Below are 23,063 nucleotides of genomic sequence, written 5' to 3'. Positions count from 1 at the left end.
AGCGAGAGAGAGAACGAGCGAGAGAGAGAGAGAACGAGAGAGAACGAGCGAGAGAGAGAACGAGCGAGAGAGAGAACGAGCGAGAGAGAGAACGAGCGAGAGAGAGAACGAGCGAGAGAGAGAACGAGCGAGAGAGAGAACGAGCGAGAGAGAGAACGAGCGAGAGAGAGAACGAGCGAGAGAGAGAACGAGCGAGAGAGAGAACGAGCGAGAGAGAGAACGAGCGAGAGAGAGAACGAGCGAGAGAGAGAACGAGCGAGCGAGGTCCTACATCAGTGACGGGACCAAAGTGTTGGCTGCGCAGCTCTTCGGGGACGTAAATGCAGGGTCATTGATTCAATTGGCCCAGGCCGCGTCAGTGTAATTCAGTCCCCACTTGGGAGATGCCAGTGTGGCCCGAGGGTGTGATTCCAGTACAGGTTACACCGGCAGTTCCCACTGTAAATGTGGGCATGGGAATTTATCATGCAGGAAAAGCATACAGAGAAGCGAGGTATTTAATATATGTAGGTGTGTGGCTAGTTCACAAAGATAAAAGCATGGAACAGCCCCTCTAATACATCACTGCACAAACTCGCGCTCATCGAAAACTCTGCTGCCCCCGTATCCTAACCCCCACCCAGTCCCGTTCACCCATCACCCCCCTCCCTGTGCTCGCTGGACCGACATTGGTTCCCGGTCCCCCAACGCCTCGATTTTAAAATTCTCCATCCTCCTGTTCAAATCCCTCCGTGTCCCCTCGCCTCCCCCCACTCCCTCCCTATCTCTGTAACCTCCTCCAGCCCCCTCCGAGATCTCTGCCCTCCTCCAAATTCGGGCCTCTTGTCCATCCCCCCCCCGCTCCCTTCGTCCCGCCGTTGGCGGTCGTGCCTTCAGCTGCCCGGGCCCCGAGCTCTGGAATTCCCTCCCTAAACCTCTCCGCCTCCCTCCCTCCCTCCTCCTTTAAGACGCTCCTTAAAACCTCCCTCATTGAGGTAGCTTTTGGTCACCTGTCCTAATACCTCATTGCGCGGTTCGGGATCAAACGTTATCTGATTACGCTCCTGTGAAGCGCCTCGGGGTCGTTTTACTATGCGAAAGGCGCTATATAAATGCAGGTTGTTGCTGGAGGAGGAGAAACCAGTCAACAAGTTATTACTTCCATTAAAGAAAATGTAATTTTAATTAAAAGCCAAAGGGCGGGCAAACTTCAATTACAGCCTCCTTCTTTCTCTCTTCACCCTCCGCCCACCTGCTCCGAAAACAACCTGCATGGAGTTAAGATTTCAGTTTTCACAAGGTCCTTATTGATTCCTGCTTCTGCTACAGGGTTTGACTTCTGACTCACCCCGACCGAGAGGGGGGAAAAAAAAAGTCAAGTCGAGGCCAGCTTCGTTTTATTGACCCATTTAGTCATCAGAATCGGAGACTGTTGATAGCACTAATAGCGAGCAGCAGGTCAAGGCCCAGGTTCGTTCTGGTTAAGTACACACCGGTATGTTAACGTGCAGTTTTGGGCACCACACCTTACAAAAGGAGATACTGGCCTCGGAAGGAGCGCAGCCCAGATTCACCGGAACGATACCAGGGCTCCAAAGGTTAGATTATGAGACGAGATTACATAGACAAGGCTTGCGTTCCCTGGAATTTAGAAGGTTGCGGGCTGATTGGATTGATTTTTTTTTCAGGATTTTGAAAGGATAGATGAGAGAGAAACCTTTTTCCCGCTGGTGGGGGGAGTCGAGGACAAGGAGACACAACCTTAAAATCAGAGCCGGGCCATTCAGGAGAGAAGTCAGGGAACACTTCTTCACGCAAAGGGTGGTAGAAGTGTGGAATTCTCTCCCACAAAATGCAGCTCAATTAATCATTTTAAATCAGAGATCGATAGATTTTTGCGAGAGTATTAAGGGATATGGAGCCAAGGAGAGTGGATGGAGTTAGGATACAGATCAGCTGTGATCTGATTGAATGGCCTCCTACTGTTCCGAGGTACAGATCGGCCTTGATCTCATTGAATGGCGAAACAGGCTCGAGGGGCTGAATGGCCTCCTCCTGCTCCTATGGAATGGAGCGAGTGGGAGAACAGACGAGTGCCAGCAATGGCTGCGTCACCAGTGAGTCAAGAGGCTTTTGGAACAAACCTCCCTTCTCCACACTCACACACACGTCCGCATTTCTGTACTCAAAATAGCAAGTCAACAATGGAGTCAGCATTCACTGTTAAAACAAGGGAGTTGGGAAATGCTACAGAGTCATGAGTTAGGACTGGGAAGGTTGGGTGGGGGAATGCATTAGTGACTCATACTCCCGATAGCTTGTGGCCCCCTGCCAGAAGGTGCATGCATTGATAATCGGGTGGCGGGCGGGGGGGGAGGGGGACGAAATCCGGAAAAAGAAACTTGCATTTATATAGCGCCTCAGGATGTCCCAAAGCGCTTTGCAACTACTTTTGAAGTGTGGCCACTGTTGCAATGTGGGAAACGCGGCAGCCCATTTGCGCGCAGCAAGATCCCACAAACCGCAATGAAATGAATTCCCCGCTTCTCCAGTCTCTCCACGCAACGGAAACCCCCTCAACCCTGGTATCATTCTGGTCAATCTCCTCCGTACCCTCTCCAAGGCCTTGACGTCCTTCCTAAAGTGCGGCGCCCAGAATTGGACACTATCCTCCAGCTGAGGCCTAACCAGGGTTTAGCGAGAGCTGTTTTTAAAAAAAAAAAATTTTATTCGTTCATGGGATGTGGGCGTCGATGGCGCAAGGCCGGCATTTATTGCCCATCCCTAATCGCCCCTTGAGGAGGTGGTGGTGAGCCACCTTCTTGAACTGCTGCGGACCGTGTGGTGAAGGTTCTCCCACAGTGCTGTCAGGGAGGGAGTTCCAGGATTTTGTCCGCTTATGCCTGTATTTGTAAAGCCAAGGGCCCCGTTGAAAAAATAAAAACTGCTTTATCAACTTGTCCTGCCGCCTTCAAAGATTTTTGTACGTGAATCCCCAGGTCTCTCTGTTCCTGCACCCCCTTCAAGTGAGAAAACGAAGAGGGAAAAACTAATAAGCTGCAATCTTCAATATGCTTCTGGCCAGGCTTCTGATCCCACAACCTGCGATTCACACGGCACCTTTTAATGTAGCGAACCCGAGGCGGTTCGCAGAAGCGTTATCGCACAAAAATTAACACAGTCACGTAAGGAGGCGTCAGGACAGGTGACGAGGTAGGTTTTAAAAGGGGGAGGCGGAGAGTTTTAGGGGCGGAATTCCAGAGCTTGGGGCCTGCGAGGCTGAAGGCACGGCCGCCGACGGTGGAGCGATCGAAATCGGGGGACGCGCAAGAGGCGAGAACTGGAGGGGCGCGGAGATCTCGGAGGGTTGTAGGAGGTTATACAGAGGTAGGGAGGGGGCGAGGTCGTGGAGGGATTTGAAAACAAGGATGGGAATTTTAAAAATCGAGGCGTTCCCGGACCAGGAGCCTACGTGGGTCACCCCTCACCCCCGTGCTCGCTGAACTGGACTTGGTGCGAGTTAGGATACAGGCAGTAGAGTTTTGGACGAGCTCAAGTTTAATGGAGATGGGAGGCTGGCCGGGAGAGCGTTGGAAGAGTCAAGTCCAGAGATAACAAAGACATAGATGAGGTTTTTAGCATCAGTTGAGATGAGGCAGGGGCGGACTCGGGCGATGTTACGGAGGCGGGAGTCGGCGGTCTTGGTGATGGAGCGGAGATGGGGTCAGAAGCTCATCTCGGGATCAAATAGGGCGCCAAGGTTGCAAACTGTCTGATTCAGCCTCAGGCAGCGGCCGGGGAGAGGGATGCAGTCGGTGGCGAGGGAACGGAGGGGACCGAAGACAATGGCTTCGGTCTTCCCAATATTTATTTGGAGGGAATTTTTGCTCATCCAGTACTGGATGTCGGACAAGCAGTGTGATAAATCAGAGAGTGTGGAGGGGCCAAGGGAGATGGTGGTGAGGTAGCTACTGGGGGGCTACTGTCTTGGATTGATTATGGGTTCATCCGCAGCTCATGCAAGAGGCATCCCAATTAATAGGAGCATTCCATTCTGATCCATCTGGAGTGTTACAAGTATATGGGGTGGCTGGGGAGGGGTAGGATCAGCGAGCAACAGTAGAGCCACTCAGCACACTTCCACGACTGCAGTAAGCAACGCCCAACACTTGCAGTCTGGTGTTCGAGTGAGCTTGTCTTCAATTCAGCACCTCTCGGGCACTACTTCGAAGTGGAGCAAGGGGAATTCTCCCCGGTGTCCTGGGACCAATATTTATCCCTCAATCAACATCACAACAACAGATTATCTGGTTCTTATCTCATCGCTGTTTGTCGAAGCAACAACCTTCCGGACTCATAATGCTCAGATACTAAGAGTCTAAATAGAAACATAGAAAATAGGAGCAAGAGTAGGCCATTCGACCCTTCGGGCCTGCTCCGCCATTCAAAATGATCATGGCTGATCGTCTAACTCAGTACCCTGTTCCCGCTTTTTCCCCGTATCCCTTGATCCCTTTAGCATTAAGAAATATATCGATCTCCTTCTTGAATACATCGAATGACTTGGCCTCCACTGCCTTCTGTGGTAGAGAATTCCACAGGTTCACCACCCTCTGAGTGAAGAAATTTCTCCTCATCTCGGTTCTAAATGGCATTCCCCGTATCCCGAGACCGCGACCCCTGGTTCTGGACTCCCCCTCCATCGGGAACACCCACCCTGCATCTAGTCTGTCTGGAATCAAAACCAAGCATGAGGAGATTGACTTAAGAACGTGTTGAAAGTCATGCCTGCAGTGCACACTTCCCACACAAGTGACACACTTACAACAGAAACAACTTGCACTTATAAAGCCAACCTTTAATGTCGTAAGACGTCCCCCAGGCACTTCACAGGAACGTAAATCAGACAAAAATTGATACCGAGTCACGCGAGGAGATATTAGGACAGATGACCAAAAGCTCGGTCAAAGAGGTAGGTTTTCAGGAGCCTCATAAAAAGGAGAGATAGAATCACAGAAAGCTACGGCACAGAAGGAGGCCGTTCGGCCCATCGTGTCCGCACCGGCCGAAAAAGAGCTACCCAGCTTAATCCCACTTTCCAGCACTTGGTCCGTAGCCCTGTAGGTTACGGCTCTTCAGGTGCGCATCCAGGTACTTTTTAAATGAGTTGAGGGTTTCTGCCTCGCCCACCCTCTCAGGCAGTGAGTTCCAGACCCCCACCACCCTCTGGGTGAAAACATTTCTCCTCAGCTCCCCTCTAATCCTTCTGCCAATTACTTTAAATCTATGCCCCCTGGTCACTGACCCCTCTGCTAAGGGAAATAGGTCCTCCCTATCCACTCTATCTAGTCCCGTCATAATTTTATACACCTCAATTAAATCACCCTTCAGCCTCCTTTGTTCCAAAGAAAACAACCCCAGCCTATCCAATCTTTCCTCATAGCTAAAATTCACCAGTCCTGGCAACATCCTCGTAAATCTCCTCTGAACCCTCTCGAGTGCAATCACATCTTTCCTGTAATGTGGTGACCAGAACTGTACGCAGTACTCAAGCTGTGGCCTAACCAATGTTTTATACAGTTCCAGCATAACCTCCCTGCTCTTATATTCTATGCCTCTGCTAATGAAGGAAAGTATCCCGTATGCCTTTTTAATCACCTTATCTACCTGTCATGCTACCTTCAGGGATCTGTGGACATGCACTCCAAGGTCCCTCTCTTCCTCTGCACCTCTCAGTATCCTCTCATTTATTGTGTCCTCCCTTGCCTTGTTTGCCCTCCCCAAATACATTACCTCACACTTCTCCAGATTGAATTCCATTTGCCTCTTTTCTGCCCACCTGACCAGTCCATTGATATCTTCCTGCAGTCCACAGCTTTCCTCCTCACTATCAACCACACGGCCAATTTTTGTATCATCTACAAACTTCTTGATCGGGTAGAGAGGCGGAGAGGTTTAGGGAGGGAATTCCAGGGCTTTGGTCCCAGGCAGCTGAAGGCACGGTCGCCAATGGTGGAGCGATGAAAATTGGGGATGGACAAGGGGCCAGAAGTGGAGGAGCGCAGAGATCTGAGAGGGTTGGAGGAGGTTACAGAGGTAGGGAGGAGGGCGAGGCCATGGAGGGATTTGAAAACAAGCATGAGAATGTTAAAATCGAGGCGTTGCCGGTCTGGGAGCCAATGCAGGTCAACAAGCACGGGGGTGATGGGTGAAAGGGACTTAACCGCCTCCCTTTGACATTCAACGGCATTACCATCGCCAAATCCCCCACCATCAACATCCTGGGGGTCACCATTGACCAGAAACTTAACTAGACCAGCCATATAAATACTGTGGCTACAAGAGCAGGTCAGAGGCTGGGTATTCTGCGGCGAGTGACTCACCTCCTGACTCCCCAAAGCCTTTCCACCATCTAAAAGGCACAAGTCAGGAGTGTGATTGAATACTCTCCACTTGCCTGGCTGAGTGCAGCTCCAACAACACTCAAGAAGCTCGACACCATCCAGGACAAAGCAGCCCGCTTGATTGGCACCCCATCCACCACCCGAAACATTCACTCCCTTCACCACCGGCGCACTGTGGCTGCAGTGTGGACCATCCACAGGATGCACTGCAGCAACTCGCCAAGGCTTCTTCAACAGCACCTCCCAAACCCGCGACCTCTACCACCTAGAAGGACAAGGGCAGCAGACACATGGGGACAACACCACCTGCACGTTCCCCTCCGAGTCACACACCATCCCGACTTGGAAATATATCGGCCGTTCCTTCATCGTCGCTGGGTCAAAATCCTGGAACTCCCTTCCTAACGGCACGGTGGGAGAACCTTCACCACACGGACTGCAGCGGTTCAAGAAGGCGGCTCACCACCACTTTCTCAAGGGGCGATTAGGGATGGGCAATAAATGCCGGCCTCGCCAGCGACGCCCGCATCCCATGAACGAATTTAAAAAAAAGTTCACAAGTATCACACTCACTGCTCAATGTTAACACCCGCACTGTTGCAAAACAGCCTGCGCGATTGGTCGAACTCTCACCTTTAAGTCCGAAGGTTGCGGGTCCGGTCCCCCATCCTGGATTTGGGCACGTGCTCGCGGCCGACACTCCGCCGCAGTACCGAAGGGAGTGCTGCACTGCCGGAAGTGCTTCGGATGAGGCGTTAAACCGTGGTCCCATCTGCTGTTCAAGTGGGCGAAAGATATCCCACGGTGCTATTGGAAGAAGAGCAAGGAGTTTTTATCTGTGCCCTGACCCGACACGACTGAATCCACCACCACCACCAGCCAAAACAGATTAACAGTTCGTTCATACTGCTGCCATTTGCGGGATCTTGCTGTGCGCAAACCGGCGGTTGTACTCGCCTACATAACAACAGTAAGCGCAATTCAAAGGGTCATTCGTTGGCTGCGAAGTGCTATGGGACGCCCCGAGGACACAAAAGGTGCTGGACGAATGTACGACGTGTCTATTGACACCACCGTGTCAGCCAATTAGTTGAAGGTGGGGGCGGGACTTACGGCAGGACTCGCAGCAAACAGTCTATTTACTCAGCAAACGGAGTCTATTTAAAAAGAGTCTCTACGAACTACAGCAAACTGAGCCTAGTTAAAAAGAGCTTCTACAAACTACAGCAAATGGAGCCTAGTTAAAAAGAGCCTCTACGAACTACAGCAAACAGAGCTCCTGACCGAAACTACAGCAAAGTCTCCCGGCAAAAGCAGGATTATTTCTCCAGCAAAATGCAGCGAGTGGAGGATAGTTGCACAATACAAATTATGTGCGTAAAACCCCAGTCTCTTTCAGCAGCGCGGTCTCGAGGCGTGATTGACTGGGGGGGGGGGGGATTCGCCCAATCATCTCCGTTCTGGCCGGGAACAGTGGCGTCACTAACTATGGGCAGCCAGGAACGTACGCCCTTTCGGTCTAAGTGCAAGTAGTCTGTGAACTGAGACTGGGGACGGCAAGATTTGCTTACAGCTGGGACTACTAACATTTCCTGCTTATTTTGCCGGTTTCCACACGGGGATACGAGGGAGCTGCTCTGTCGTCGGCTGCTGAACAGACGGGAAACGGCTGGGGGCTCTTCGCGTGCCGTAACGTTCCGCCGTTCTGACCACAGTTCCGCGAGTAAAACTGCAGCGCTTGACAAGGATGGCTCGAGCCCCACAACTGCAGCCTTCGATTTGTGGCCGTGGGTCCGTGTGGAGCTTGTGGGAATCGGTTTATTTGCTGCCTCTTGCGGTAGTGAGCTTTCACAGCTGGCGTGACGATCTTATAAACCGGGGGTGTCGTGTCTGCAGGGTTAGGGTCAGGTGCAGCCTCCGAGCCCCGATAATCAGGCCTTTGCAGCTGAATCCCATTTGCACTTCAGTGCAGCGCTGAGGGAGCGCCGCACCGTCGGAGGGTCAGCGCTGAGGGAGCGCCGCACCGTCGGAGGGTCAGCGCTGAGGGAGCGCCGCACCGTCGGAGGGTCAGCGCTGAGGGAGCGCCGCACCGTCGGAGGGTCAGCGCTGAGGGAGCGCCGCACCGTCGGAGGGTCAGCGCTGAGGGAGCGCCGCACCGTCGGAGGGTCAGCGCTGAGGGAGCGCCGCACCGTCGGAGGGTCAGCGCTGAGGGAGCGCCGCACCGTCGGAGGGTCAGCGCTGAGGGAGCGCCGCACCGTCGGAGGGTCAGCGCTGAGGGAGCGCCGCACCGTCGGAGGGTCAGCGCTGAGGGAGCGCCGCACCGTCGGAGGGTCAGCGCTGAGGGAGCGCCGCACCGTCGGAGGGTCAGCGCTGAGGGAGCGCCGCACCGTCGGAGGGTCAGCGCTGAGGGAGCGCCGCACCGTCGGAGGGTCAGCGCTGAGGGAGCGCCGCACCGTCGGAGGCGCTGTCTTTCCGATGCGACGTTAAACCAAGGCCCAGTCCGCCATCTCAGGTGGACGTAAAAGATCCCACAGACACTATTGGAAGAGGAGCAGGGGGGAGTTCTCCCCGGTGACCTGGGGCCAATATTTATCCCTCAACCAACATCATTAAAAAAGACTATCTGATCATTTATCACACTGTTGTTTGTGGGATCTTGCTGTGCGCAAATTGGCTGCCGCGTTTCCTACATTACAACAGTGACCGCACTTCGAAAGTACTTAACTGGCTGCGAAGCGCTTTGGAACATCCTGACTTCATGAAAAGCACTATATAAAATCATAGAATCACACAGCACAGGAGCAGGCCATTCGGCCCATCGAGCCTGTGCCGGCTCTTTGGAAGAGCTATCCAATTAGTCCCGTTCCCCTGCTCTTTCCCCCATAGCCCTGCAAATTTTTTCCCTGCAAGTGTTTATCCAATTCCCCTTTTGAAAGTTACTATTGAATCTGCTTCCACCGCCCTTTCAGGCAGCGCAGTACGGATCAGATCAACCCGCTGAATAAAAATCTCATCGCCCCCTGGCTTCTTTTGCCAATTACCTTAAATCTGTGTCCTCTGCTTACCGACCCTCCTGCCACTGGAAACACTTTCTCCCCCTCGATCCTATCAAAACCCCTCATGACTTTTGAGCGCCTCTGTCAAATCTCCCCTTAACTTTCCCTGCCCTAAGGAGAACAACCCCAGCTTCTCCCGTCTCTCCACCTAACTGAACGCCCTCATCCCCTGGTAAATGCAAGTCTTACTTTCTATTTTTTTTTTGGAAAAAGTTGCTGGTGTGCCCTGTTTGAATTTTATGGGCCTGGAGCTTCGGAAAGGGGCTGTCAGCAGTGCTGGCGGACAAACCAGATTTGTGGTGTCAGCAACTTGAGGTGTGGAGAGATGAAGGGAGCGTGGGTTGCAATGTCGTACGTGGCCCCTCCTTAGGCTGTACCCACCCATCACTGCGTGGCCCCGCAAAGACCAGTAGCGTCTACGCCACCAAGCGGTCAGCGTCGGTGCCAGACTGCCCTCTCGCCTGTGTGAAGAGCCCGTGTTAAGACTTGCAACAGCCAGCTGAGACGCATTAGAGGCGTCGTCACAGGAATGCACTTGGGGTTGGGAGCAAGCCACATCGAAATGCACAAAAACAAAGCCACTCCCTCGGTTTACAGGCAAAGGGCCCCCCGCCGCCAATTTGGGAAACTAAAAATTAGAACGTTTATTCACCAATCCCCATCCTGGGCACTCCTTCGTCCGGTTCATTTCGGGTCTCGGCAAAGTAGGGAGAAACGCTGTCCACTGGCAGGCAGGTCGGTAACCGGAGGACACAGGGATTTAAGATAATTGCCAAAAGAACCAGAGGGGAGATGAGGAAACTTTGTTTTTAAAAAACGCAGCGAGTTGTTACGATCTCGAATGCGTTGCCTGAAAGGGCGGCGGAAGCAGATTCGATAGTAACTTTCAAAAGGGGAATTGGATAAATACTTGAAAAGGGAAAATTTGCAGGGCTACGGGGAAAGAGCAGGGAGGAGTGGCTCTATCGAGGAGGCAGCACAGGCACGACGGGCCAAACGGCCTCCTTCTGTGCTGTAGGATTCCGCGGACACGACGGCACGAAGATTTTATCATTGCACTTCAGTGAGGTACAGACGTGACGGCTCGATACCACAACGTGATGGTCCACTGACCAGAAATCACGACGCCCCAATCTTGCTGATTTCCATCAATACAAATCCCCTGACCCCAACTCTTCCCAAATCAAGCTTGTGCTGCCTCAAAACTATGAGGACGGGTCGCACAGACTAGCTCGTATTCCCTCGAGTGTAGAAGGTTAGGGGGTGATCTAATCGAGGGGGTTTAAGATGATTCTCTCTACGCTATCAAATCCTTGAGAGAGAAACTATTTCCTCTGGTGGGGGGAGTCCAGAACAAGGGGTGGGGAAGAGCCTTAAAATTAGAGCTCGGCCGTTCAGGGGTGGTGTCAGGAAGCATTTCTTCACACAAAGGGGGGGAAGTGGAAATCTGGAACTCTCTCCCCCAAAAAGCTGTTGGGGCTGGGGGTCAATTGGAGGTTTCATGACTGAGATTGATAGATTTTTGTCAGGTGAGGGTATTAAGGGCTACGGAACCAAGGCGGGTAGATGGAGTTAGGATACAGATCAGCCACGATCTGATTGAACGACGGAACAGGCTCGACGGGCTGAATGGCCTCCCTCTGTTCCGATGACTCAGCTTCTCCGTACCGGTCTCCTGAACTTTGATCTCCACGGATGGCGCCAATTCTGTCCGGCCTTGATCCATTGCTAAGCGAGCCAATGCCCCCGCTCTACCCCGTACAATTCCCACCCCCCTCCCCCAACTTAAACCTCTTGGCTTCGCTATTTCTCGCCCTGACTTTAAAAGCCTCATTATTACAACTGTGGCTTCAAATTTCTTCCAGGTCCGCTTGGCTCAGAGTCCGAAGGTCGTGGATTTCAGCCCCGCTAGGGGCCTGAGCACTAGGTCTCGGCCAGCGCCGCGCTGTCGGAGGGGCCGCCCCGAGGGAGCGCCGCGCCGTCGGAGGGGCCGCCTTTCGGGATGAGACGTTAAACCGAGGGCCCCGTCTGCCCCTCTCAGGTGGACGTAAAAGATCCCACGGCCACCATTGGAAGAGCATGGAGGAGTTCTCCCCGGTGTCCTGGGGCCTACATTTATCCTTCAACCAACATCACTGAAATAGATTATCTGGTCATTATCTCATTGCTGTTTGTGGGATCTTGCCGTGCGCAAATTGGCTGCCGCGTTTCCCACATCACAACGGTGACTACACGTCAAAAAAAAATCGCTCCGTCGGCTGTGAAACGCTTTAGGCCGCCCTGAGGTGGTGAAAGGGGCTGGGGAAATCTGTAGGAATTCTTCAAGCACCGCCTCTGGCCAGAAGCACATTCTCAGTGAGAATTTCCGCAGATAATTCACTCGATGACTTGTAGAGCTCGGGTACTTTCAGCACTTGATCCTGCCCCATCAAAGCAAGTGCCAATTCAAGCCTCCCTGGGCACAAGACCCCGACGCACGGCAATGACACTGTGGCCCGAAGCCCGTAAAGAGACTGGTTTAATATTTTTTGAACAGAGATCATTGCAGCCTGGAGGATGAATACCGAGAGTGGAGCAAAATTCCAACCCTTGGGCTTCTAGTTCACTCCCAAGTACAAGAGAGAAGTTTGCCCTCTCTCCGACTCCAGCCGCTCGACCCGGCTGCACTCCCACCGCGGTCCCTGGCTCTGGGGAACAGGTCACGCAGATGTGGCACTGCCGCAGCTGTGCCGGCATGCCGGGAGGTGGCTGGACAGCGAGACAGCTGGGCGCACAGAGCGCGCGATGGGCCCGTTTGTACGCTCCGTGTGTGTGCGTAGCGCCTCGCGCTCCCGTTGAAGAGGCGAACATCCCGGATCGCTGGAGTGAACCGTCCGGGTCAAGAGTGATTCAGGACCAAAGGCGCCGTGCTATGGGAAGGATGGCAAGGTCTTGGGGAGGGTGCAGAGGTCATTTACTTGAATGATACCAGGGGTGAGGGACTTAAGATGGAAAGTCCCACTTTTCTTACATTCTTTACCCTATTCGTTTAGTGTCACCTCCTTCTCTCTCTCTCTAACACATAGGAGCAGGAGGAGGCCATTCAGCCCCTCGAGCCTGTTCCGCCATTCAATCAGATCATGGCTGATCTGTATCTTAACTCTGTTTATCCACCTTGGTTCCAAATCCCTTAATACCCAGCAAATATCTATCAATCTCAACAGCTTTTGGTGAGGGGGGAGAAGAGAGAGAGAGTTCCAGATTCCCACTCCCCTTTGTGTGAAGAAGTGCTTCCTGACATCACCCCTGAACGGCCGAGCTCTAATTTTAAGGTTATGCCCCCCCTTGCTCTGGACTCCCCCCACCAGAGGAATTAGATTGTCCCTTATCTACCCTATCAACTCATCTTAAAACAGATCACCCCTTAATCTTAATTAGATCACCCCTTAATTAGATCACCCCTTAATCTTCTGTACTCAAGGGAAGACAAGCTTAGTTTATGCAACCTGTCCTGATAACTAAACACATACACTTCCCCACCCCCCCCAATCACACCACACAGAGAGGTGTGCAGAAAATCAGCCCAGCGGGAGCGCAGTCACGTCCTTCTGACCAAAGCTTTGTTCACTTTGTGAGCAATTGCAGAGAACCACATCCTTACCAAACACCAGACACCTACTTTATTTTAATGACATCGACGGGAGTGAGATGACTCTGGACATTTTTGCTCCAAAAGCCACTCCTTCCTGCCGTAAAGATAGTCCTACTTCTCCTCAAGTGGGCCACGGCCAAAAGGGACAACTTGGTGGCCCCAATACTGCCCCGCTCGATGGGCGTTTTTGTGACTGGAAGGCTGTTTCCAGTGGGGTTCCGCAGGGCTCAGTACTTGGACCCTTGCTTTTTGTGGTATATATTAATGATTCAGACTTAAACGTAGGGGGCGTGATTAAGAAGTTTGCAGATGATACAAAAATTGGCCGTGTGGTTGATAGTGAGGAGGAAAGCTGTGGACTGCAGGAAGATATCAATAGACTGGTCAGGTGGGCAGAAAAGAGGCAAATGGAATTCAATCCAGAGAAGTGTGAGGTGATGCATTTGGGGAGGGCAAACAAGGCAAGGGAATACACAATAAATGGGAGGATACTGAGAGGTGCAGAGGAAGTGAGGGACCTTGGAGTGCATGTCCACAGATCCCTGAAGGTAGCAGGACAGGTAGATAAGGTGGTTAAGAAGGCATATGGAATACTTTCCTTTATTAGCCGAGGCATCGAATATAAGAGCAGGGAGGTTATGCTGGAACTGTATAAAACACTAGTTAGGCCACAGCTTGAGTACTGCGTACAGTTCTGGTCACCACATTACAGGAAAGATGTGATTGTACTAGAGAGAGGGTGCAGAGGAGATTTACAAGGATGTTGCCAGGGCTGGAGAATTTTAGCTATGATGAAAGATTGGATAGGCTGGGGTTGTTTTCTTTGGAATAAAGGAGTCTGAGGGAAGATTTAGATGAGGTGTATAAAATTTTTGAAGGGCCTGGAGAGAGTGGACAGGAAGGACCTATTTCCCTTAGCAGAGGGGTCAGTGACCAGGGGGCATAGATTTAAAGTAATTGGTAGAAGGATTAGAGGGGAGCTGAGGAGGGTGGTGGGGGTGGTGGGGGTCTGGAACTCACTGCCTGAAAGGGTGGGAGAGGCAGAAACCCTCAGCTCATTTAAGAAGTACCTGGATGTGCCCCTGAAATGCCGTAACCTACAGGGCTACGGACCAAGTGCTGGAAAGTGGGATTGAGCTGGATGGCTCTTTCTCGGGGGGCAGAGACACGACGGACTGAATGGCCTCCTCCTGTGCCGTAGCTTTCTATGACTCCCCAGAAGGAGAAGATGCAACGCACAACTGAAGAGCTACAAATAAAAATTAACTCGTACGACACCGTGCAACAGAAACCCGCTTTTAGACAGCGCCTTTAATGTGGTGAGAATGTCCCCAAGGCGCTCCGTAGGAGTGGAAATCAGGCACAATATGACGCCGAGCCACATGAGGAGATATTAGGACAGGTTGGTCAAAGAGGTAGGTTTTAAGGAACGTCTTGAAGAAAGAGAGAGAGAGAGAGAGAAAGAGAGACAGAGAGAGAGAGAGAGAGAGACGGAGAGGGGTGGGGGGAATTCCTGACCTTTGGGCCCAGGACCTGAGGAAGGCACGGCCGCCAACGGTGGGGGCGATGGAAATCGGGGGGATGTGCAAGAGGCCCAAACTGGAGGAGCGCAGAGATCTCGGAGGGTTGTCGGGGCTGGAGGAGGTTTCAGAGTTAGGGAAGGGTCACGGAGGGATTTGAACACGAGGATGAGAATTTTAAAAATCGAGGCGTTGGTGGACTGGCAGCCGATGTAGGTCAGCGAGCACGGGGTAGAGGGGTTGATGATAAATCATGCTTCGGAGCGCGTTCAAATCTGTAACAACTGAGAAAACCTCTCCAACTTTACTCCGGTGACTGAGGATGCATCCCAACACTTTGCTTAAGCGAAAAATGGGTGTACAAAAGTTTTAAACCTATGTAACTTGCTTTCCCGCACGAGGGGAGCCACCTCATCAACGGCCAAGTTGGGCGATCGGGCCCTCGGGGGGGGGGGGGGGGGGGGGGGGGATGTAAACTCTGCTCGGTACTCTCTCCCGGACGGATGAGCAGCATCAGGTCCGGATGAAGCGTCCGGAGTAGTGGCACAAGGACGCCGGCCCAAACACAACAACCCAGAAGGAAAGAATCAACGCTGGGAAGCTCGCTGCTGTTTCAGAGCGAGTTTGTAATGCAATAAACTCCGGCCGCTTTTAGACAGACATGTCCACCGTTTGTTCCGAAGCAGGACGAGTCTAAACAAGACGCGGGGGTCACCACTGATTATATTTCTCAGAAGTGTGGGGCAGCACCTTTAAATACACATCATTCCGAGTTTCATCCGTTTACACAGACTCCCTCTCTCCCTCCCCTGCTCCACTAAATTCCTGATAAAATCAAGCTGTTCCCTTTTCTTTCTTCCAGCAATAATGATCTGATAGGTGACCTTGTACCCTTTTGTGCTGTAGACAGTCCCATTAATCAGTGCTCGGCAGTATAATAAAATGCTCAGAGCAGTGCTAAGTTGGCAAAAGGAAACCAATTATGATAGTCCCATGTTATTATTAAGCCCACCCCCCTCCCTCCGCTTCACCGCAGCTCGTCCCTTTCTGCAACCGCATTCTTCGCTCCCTTCCCCCCCCCCACCCCCCCCCTCCCCGAGTCCCATGCCCAGGTGGCAGTCTCAACGGGTCGATGTCAGCAGCAGCAGCAGCACCCGTGGAGGGGATACCCACAAGCAGCCTCTCGCCGCTGTGCTGCGGAAGTTAAATTCCCAGGGCGCTGCTCAGCAGAAACGACCGCGGTGCCAACACCCCGGGATAAACGGAGAGCGTCGCAAAGTGACGCAGCCCTCCTGTGAGCCGCAGGGAACTTGAAAACGGTAAAACAGACGGGGAGTCAGCCAGCAGGGCGGGCCGACCTCATATCTGGGCGGCAATAGCAAGAGTCCAATTCCTGGCCCTCCGCTTGGCACCTGACCGCAGTGACTGCGTACAGTTCTGGCCACCGCACCTTAGAAAGGATACCTTGGCCTTGGAAGGAGCGCAGTGCAGATTCGCCAGAACGTTTTACCAGGGCGCCGAGAGTCAGATTACGAGGAGAGATCAGATATATTAAGCTTGCATTCCCTGGAAATATGGACCTGTTGAGGGGGTGATTTGATCGAGGTTTTTAGGATTTCGAGATAAGAGAGAGACCCTTTCTCCCGCTGGTGGGGGGGGGTGGGGGAGTCCAGGACAAGGGGACACAACCTTAAAATCACAGCCGGGCCATTCAGGAGAGAAGTCAGGAAACACTTCTCCACGCAAAAGGGTGGTGGAAGTGTGGAACTCTCTCCCACAAAGGGCAGTAGATGCTCGCTCGATTAATCATTTTAAATCCGGGGATCGATAGATTTTTGCCAGCCAAGGGTAATAAGGGGTACGGAGTCAAGGCGGGTGGATGGAGATCAGCCCACGATTTCACGAACGGCGGGACGGGCTCGAGGGGCTAATTGGCCTCCTCGTCTTCCTATTTCCCTATGACACGAATTACACCCGGAGCTGCACACAGAGAGGAATCCAGGTCCCATCACACCATGACCTCACGTTTTTTGGGGGTTTGGGCTTCCGGTCGCACTTGGTTTTTTTTTGTGATATTTTGCTTTCCCGTACCATATCCTCCTCCATCTCACAGCTGACCCAACGATGCGCTGGCTCGATGCTAAATCTTACCGAAACACCCGTTAAGACTGGACACGCGAGGCCAGTGCAGCCCTGCTCAACATCCAACTCTTGCAGGCTTCCGACAACATCTTGGATTTATACAGCGCCTTTAACCCAGTAAAACGTCCCCAAGGGCACTTCACAGGGGCGATTATCAAGCGAAATTTGACTCCCAGCCACCTCGGGCGATATTAGGACAGGTGACCAAAAGCTCGGTCAAAGAGGTGGGTTTTAAGCAGCGTCTTAAAAGGAGGAGAGAGGGAGAGGCGGAGAGGCTTAGGGAGGGAATCCCAGAGCTCAGGGCCCAGGCGGCTGAAGGCACGGCCGCCAATGGGGGAGCGGAGGATGGACAAGCAGCCAGAATTGGTGGGGCGCAGAGATCGCGGAGGGCTGAAGGAGGTTACAGAGATGGGGGGGGGTGGGGAGGGTCGTGGAGGGATTTGAACACGAGGATGGAGAATTGTAACTCGGAGGCGTTGCCGGACCAGGAGCCAATGGTCTGATCACTGAACGGGAGCAATAACCCTGCTGATTTACCCATCCAAGGCCTGGGGAATACAGAAGTCAAAGGACCGGCCCAGCAGAGAGGAGTTAACTCGGCAGAGTCAGCTAATAGAGCCTGGAATCTTTCTGATCTGTATGACTCTCTGTCACACCACCATTGAGGCAGGTACTGATGGGGGCGGTGATCCGTTCCTATCTCGTACCTCAGCCCACTGTTGCTGCAACTCGCATCAACACCTTGGTCCCCTCCCTGCTCTGCTTCTCTGCCACAAGCCAGACCACAAACGCCAATCCAGCCAAAGCTCGTTTCCTTTCCCCACGCGGACTCCCTTAACGCCCGTCCTCTCCGGCTCCCTGCCCCGCAGAACGCCGACCCCAAAGTCTTCACAAATCTCCCCTGGGCCTCACCCCACCCAACTTTGCCGCCTCATTGAGCCCTCGAAGCCAGCTCGCACCTCCAACTCGCCCAAGATTATGGGGCCTGCTCCTCGCTGGCAGAGCCTCAAGGCCGGTGGGATTAACCCCTCCATCTCTTCACACCTTCACAAGCCTGCTCAATACCGACCCGCCCAACTAGAACCGTGTTTACCCTTAATTATCAGCCGTGTTTATTTTAATTACAAAGCAGAGGGCAGCCGGACAGGCACAAGGCAGTCCAGCGACGCTGAATCCTTTAAGGTCTGACAGCGACAGGAGTGTTAGGGATGCAACTACACCTCAACTCTGGCCGTAGAATTTCCCAGGTGATTTGGTGCGCAACTGTTGAATCTCTCCCACGCGAGCGGCTTCAAGTGGCGAGGGCAGCGGAGGCAGGCACATCGGTCAAGTGCCCACACGGACAGCCGCTGCCAGTGACAGCCAGGCCTCAAGTGCAGGCGGGCGCTCGTGCCGAAGGGCGGCAGCGGGTTGCCGGCGGGGAGACGAGGGCAGTCTGTAACGTGGGTAGGGACCTTAGGGATCAGGCGTCAGCTGTGGCTCATTGGGTATCACACTCGTTGGTTCGCGCCCCCCAGAGACTCGAGCCCCATAATCCAGGCCGACACTTCCGGTTTCCGGCCCCGAGGGAGCGCCGCGCCGTCGGAGGGGCCGTCTCTCGGATGAGACGTTAAACCGAGGGCCCCGTCTGCCACCTCTCAGGGTGGACGTAAAAGATCCCACGGCCACTGTTGGAAGAAGAGCAGGGGGGAGTTCTCCCCGGGTGTCCTGGGGCCCAATATTTATCCCTCAACCTACATCACTAGAACAGATTATCTGGTCGTTTGTCACGTTGCTGTTTGTGGGATCTTGCTGTGCGCGAATCGGCTGCCGCATTTCCTACATTACAACAGTGACCGCACTTCGAAAATACCTAATTGGCTGTATAGCGCTTTGGGGGCATCCTGAGGCCGTGAAAGACGCTATATAAATGCAAGTCTTTCTTTAAAATCAGTTTTGAAACTCAGTTCGACTGACAAGCTCGTTGATTCTTTTTTTGGGAGTTATGAACCGGCTAAAAAAAATGATTTCTTTTCTCCCCCCACCCCCCCCCCCCGAATGAGGAGAAAGACCCCCCTGATATTTCCACCTAGTTCCCTGACCAAAAAAAAAATCAAGTCCACATCTTCTCTACGTCTACCCTATCGGACCCTGTCATAATCTTGAAGGCCTCTATCAGGTCGCCCCTCAGCCTTCGCTTTTTTTTTTAGAAAGAAAAAAAAGAGTCCCAGACTGTTCGATCCTTCCTGATAGTTATAAACCTCTCAGTTCTTGTTTGCACCTTCTCCTGTGCCTCTATATCCTGGAGACACCAATCACACAGCGTACCAGTTTGAAGCACAGACTGGAAAATTACACTCTCGCATCAACCATTTCGTATTGCAGCCGCGATAAATATCCGTTCTTCGCAAAACCGTGCTACCGCTGTGCCACTTCAGCAGCCGACACTCGACATCGTACAAACCATTCATAAATACCGTATTGCGCGCGGAGCTGCCAAGATAACTGGACATTATCTGACAGTCGTGGAAACTTGCTTTTAAAACTGACACTGCGCAAGGCTGGTGTCTGGGAATGGTGACAATAATCATGGGTTGTCAGTTAGCTTAACTTTTCTTAAAAGTCTAGCAACGTAAAAAAGTTGTTTTAGAAGAAGAAATTTAAAACTGTTTTTCTCTTTTTTTTAAATAAAAGGGTCTAACATTCCCCGTCCTCTCCCCCTTAACTGTCTCCTGGTTTCCGGTGCAAAAAATGGTTTCTTTTTTTAAAAAAAAATCGACAATAAAAACAGACGCCCTCAAAAAAAAAACAAGGCACAAGATCTCTCGAGACCCGATGCCATCGATTCTTTGTGGGGTCTTGCGAGCTGCCGCCTGGTCTCGACTGGAGGGATGGCATCGGGTAAACTGTTTCGGTGGGGGGGTGGGGGGGGGGTAAGAGAAACGCACAAGGTGTGGAAGGGGACAAGGGCGCTCAGCCGAGCCATCTCGGCAAAGCGAGAGGGTCGTCCGCGAGAAACCGCATTAAGGAAGCGCTTGAAACAAATTGGAATCGGGGGGGGGTGGGGGGTGGGGTGCAGGGGAGGGTAACGCACGGCGGAGGGCAAGTTCTACCCTCGACTTAAGCACGACGCGCAATCACAGGTGGTTTGATAAAACGCCGACGGGCTGGATTAAACGCAGAGCGATCCAGAAAGAATCGAGACGTTTTGGGGAAACGTCAGGCGGGCGCCTCGAATGTCCCCCTCTCGTAAAAGGAAAATCGGGACCACATAAAAGCATTAATGAAACTGCAACCGACTCTGAGGCATTTGGAAATCCTCGGTGGTGTTTTAAAAGAAGGACCTCCAACTCAATAAAAGCCTGAATGCTCTGAGTTTACTCCTCAGTCTTCCATTACTCCCCAATCTTCCCCCATTCTTCAGTCATGACTGGGCGGTTATCAACATACACACACAAAAAACCCCAATCTTTCACAAAGTATAAATCTGATCACGGGTCACCTTAGAAGCCAGACGACTTCCAGGCTACTTTGGAAGGGAGGCAGAGGGACCCAGGACGTGTCTGCAATCATTTAAACAGCAATAAGGGCGCAGCTTGTAACATACAACACACACACACAAGGCTAAATGTGTCAGAAATACTCACCTCCAACGCTTCCAGAGACACAAAGCTCGTAATGGCAAATCCATCGATGATGTCTTCCTCGCAGGAAGTGGATTCCCTCCTCCTGCGCCTGGGAGGCCTGGGCCTGGAGGAGCCTGGACCCTCGACTGCTTCTCGGTCCGAGCCAGAGGAAGGGGAATAAGGCTTGGAGTCCCTGCCTCCAGTCCCGACCATCTTCCTCTCCCGGTCCCTCTGAGACCTCGATCTCCTGCTCTGTCGGTAGCCACCTGTTCTGGGTGGCCCATCCATCCTCCTTAAGTTTCGTGTGAATTATTAGTTTGAGATATAAATATTTTTTAAAAAGGAGTTTGTGTGTGTGTGTATGGAGGAGGAGGGGGGGGGGGGGAGGATGTGGAGGTTCGCCTCCTTCCACTCTCCCTAAAGTCTTGCAGTCATAGAGAATAATGCAACGTTTTAAGACTTATTGCAAGCTAACCCAGAAGAGGAGGGGGGGGAAAAAAGAAAGCAGCTCCAGGAAGGATGGAAAACACACACAAAAAAATATAAAATCTCCTCAAACACATTCCATTTGTGGGTTACATAAGCCTCCTGGAATTACAGTCTCAATGGATTTCCCAAATATCATTTGTAAATAAAAAATGATCACCCCCCCCCACCACCTCTCCAAAAAAAAATCTTAAAGAAGAAAAAGATTGCACCTTGTTTGTATATATAGATTAATATACACACAAATATAAAACCTAAGGTTCCTTCTTTGGGATGGTCTTTGCTCTGAAGATTTTTATTTTTGGCCCAAGGGGGGAAAAAAAACAGTTGAAGAGAAAAAAAAGACAATAATTGAAGAAAAAGAATTGAAGAAAAATGAATAATTGGAGAAAAAAAATTGAAGAAAGGAACAATAATTGGAGGAAAAAATTGTAAAGAACAATAATTGAAGAAAACAATTGAAGAAACAATAATTGAAGAAAAAAATTGAAGAAAAGAAACAATAATTCAAGAAAAAAATTGAAAAGAAACAATAATTGAAGAAAAAAATTGAGGAAAAGAAACAATAATTGAAAAAAAATTGAAGAAAACAATAATTGAAGAAAAATATTGAAGAGAAAAAACTACAATTGAAGAAAAAAATTGAAGAGAAAAAACTACAATTGAAGAAAAAAATTGAAGAAAAAACAATTGAGGAAAAAAAAACAATTGAAGAAGTGTCTTCCAGGCTTTTTTCCCTTTTCCCCTCTGCTGCTCTCACAATAATTTAAGGAAGGAGAAGGGGGGGGGGGGGAAAGGAGACTGACTCTAAATCCCGACAGGCAGATCAGCAATTTGTTAGAAGAGCAACAAAATCAGTTGGCAAGAACTTTTGCTTTGACCTCTTCCCCGGCTCAAAAAAAAAGTTTTTACTTCTTCCCCTCCCAAAAAAAAACCTCTCTATTTTTCAAACTTTTAAAGCAAATATATATATTTTGGGGAAGGAAGGGGGGGAAAAAAAAGGTTTTTGAGGTTAGTTGTATAATAAATATCCGCCGACAGGAAAAAAAAGGGAAGGGGGTGGCCGGCGCCTTTAATGGGTCAATGGAAGCGTGCGGCGTTCCTCCTCCTTCTTCTCCTCCCTCCTCCTCCCTCTTCCCCCCCACCCCAGCCTCGGGGCTGTCTGTCTCTCTCTCTCTCTGTCCACTTCTGCGGTCTCTCCCCCCCTCCTCCTCCTCCTCCTCATTCGCTCCGGCCGGCGGTCGCGGTGGCCGCCGCCGCCCGTCGGTGCTGCCCGCCTCGCTCTTCCGACGTCCGCGTCGTCGCCATTACCAAGATGGCGGCCGGAGGGAGGGAGGAGGGAGGTTCGTGTGAGGGGAGGAGGGTTTTTTTTTTTTGGGTTAAAAAAAAAATGGGGGAATTATTATTTTCGCCGGTCACAATGATCATAAAAAACATCCAGGATCGGTTTCTTTCATCGTCGGGAGGGAGATTTTTGTTCTAGTTTTAACCATTCATCACCCACCCCCCGCGCTCTCCTTCTCCTCAGGTTCCGCGCCTCCTTTTTTCCGTCGCCATTTTGTTTCTTTCTTCCCGCCCCCCCCTCCACGGATCGCATCGTTTGCGCTCGCTCCCGCGAGTGCGCGTACGTACGCGGAGGGGGGGGGGGAGGGAGGGAGTGCGTGTGTGTGTGCGCGCCCCCGACCCCCACATACACACAATGGGTTTGCGTCGCCGCCCACTTTTTCCCGCAAACTCCACCCCCCCCCCCCCGCTTGACGTATTCGCGTGCGCGCACCCGCTCCCCGTGATGACGTCGCCGGACGACCGGCCGCTTCCCACTCGGGTTGTGAGCCGGAGCCGCGTCACGGGTCACAGGCCCCGCCCACCACGGGCTGGGGTTTGACAACAGGAGACGCGCTGACGTCGGCGACCCCGCCCCCCCACAACGCGGGCTGGGGATCGACAATAGGCGCGTGGGTGACGCGCTGACGTCAGCCACCCACCCCCCAACCCGGACTGAGGTTCGACAACAAGCGCGTGGGAGACGCGCTGACGTCGCCGACCCCGCCCCCCCCCCCCTCGACTGGGATTTGACAACAGGCGCGTTGGGTGACGTGCTGACGTCAGCCACCACCCCGCCCGGGCTGGGGTTTGACAGGGGCGCGTGGGAGACGCGCTGACGTCACCGGCCCGGTTACGGTGCGCGAGGGCTCTGGCGCGCTCGCTTCGAAATTGAGCCGACGTTCCAAAACCGTTAA

At 52.2% G+C, this 23,063-nt stretch overlaps 1 protein-coding gene across 1 annotated transcript in view; it reads right to left on the bottom strand.

The window, feature by feature from the left end:
• The window catches only part of LOC137307831 (autism susceptibility gene 2 protein homolog), a 53,821-nt gene extending 32,478 nt beyond the window's left edge, over positions 1 to 21,343 (bottom strand). Inside the window, exons 1-2 of the mRNA XM_067976927.1 lie at positions 20,359 to 21,343; positions 7,017 to 7,190 (exon numbers count right to left, since the gene is read on the bottom strand). Coding sequence (XP_067833028.1) covers positions 7,017 to 7,190; positions 20,359 to 20,625 — 441 coding nt within the window. The 5' untranslated portion in view covers positions 20,626 to 21,343. The remainder of the gene's footprint in view (positions 1 to 7,016; positions 7,191 to 20,358) is intronic.
• Between the last annotated feature and the right edge of the window lie 1,720 nt (positions 21,344 to 23,063).

This window comes from Heptranchias perlo, unplaced genomic scaffold, assembly GCF_035084215.1.
Source record: "Heptranchias perlo isolate sHepPer1 unplaced genomic scaffold, sHepPer1.hap1 HAP1_SCAFFOLD_1125, whole genome shotgun sequence".
Taxonomy (NCBI): Eukaryota; Metazoa; Chordata; class Chondrichthyes; order Hexanchiformes; family Hexanchidae; genus Heptranchias; species Heptranchias perlo.
The sequence above is the reverse complement of the archived record's forward strand: the minus strand, read 5'-3'. Positions and strand labels throughout refer to the sequence as shown.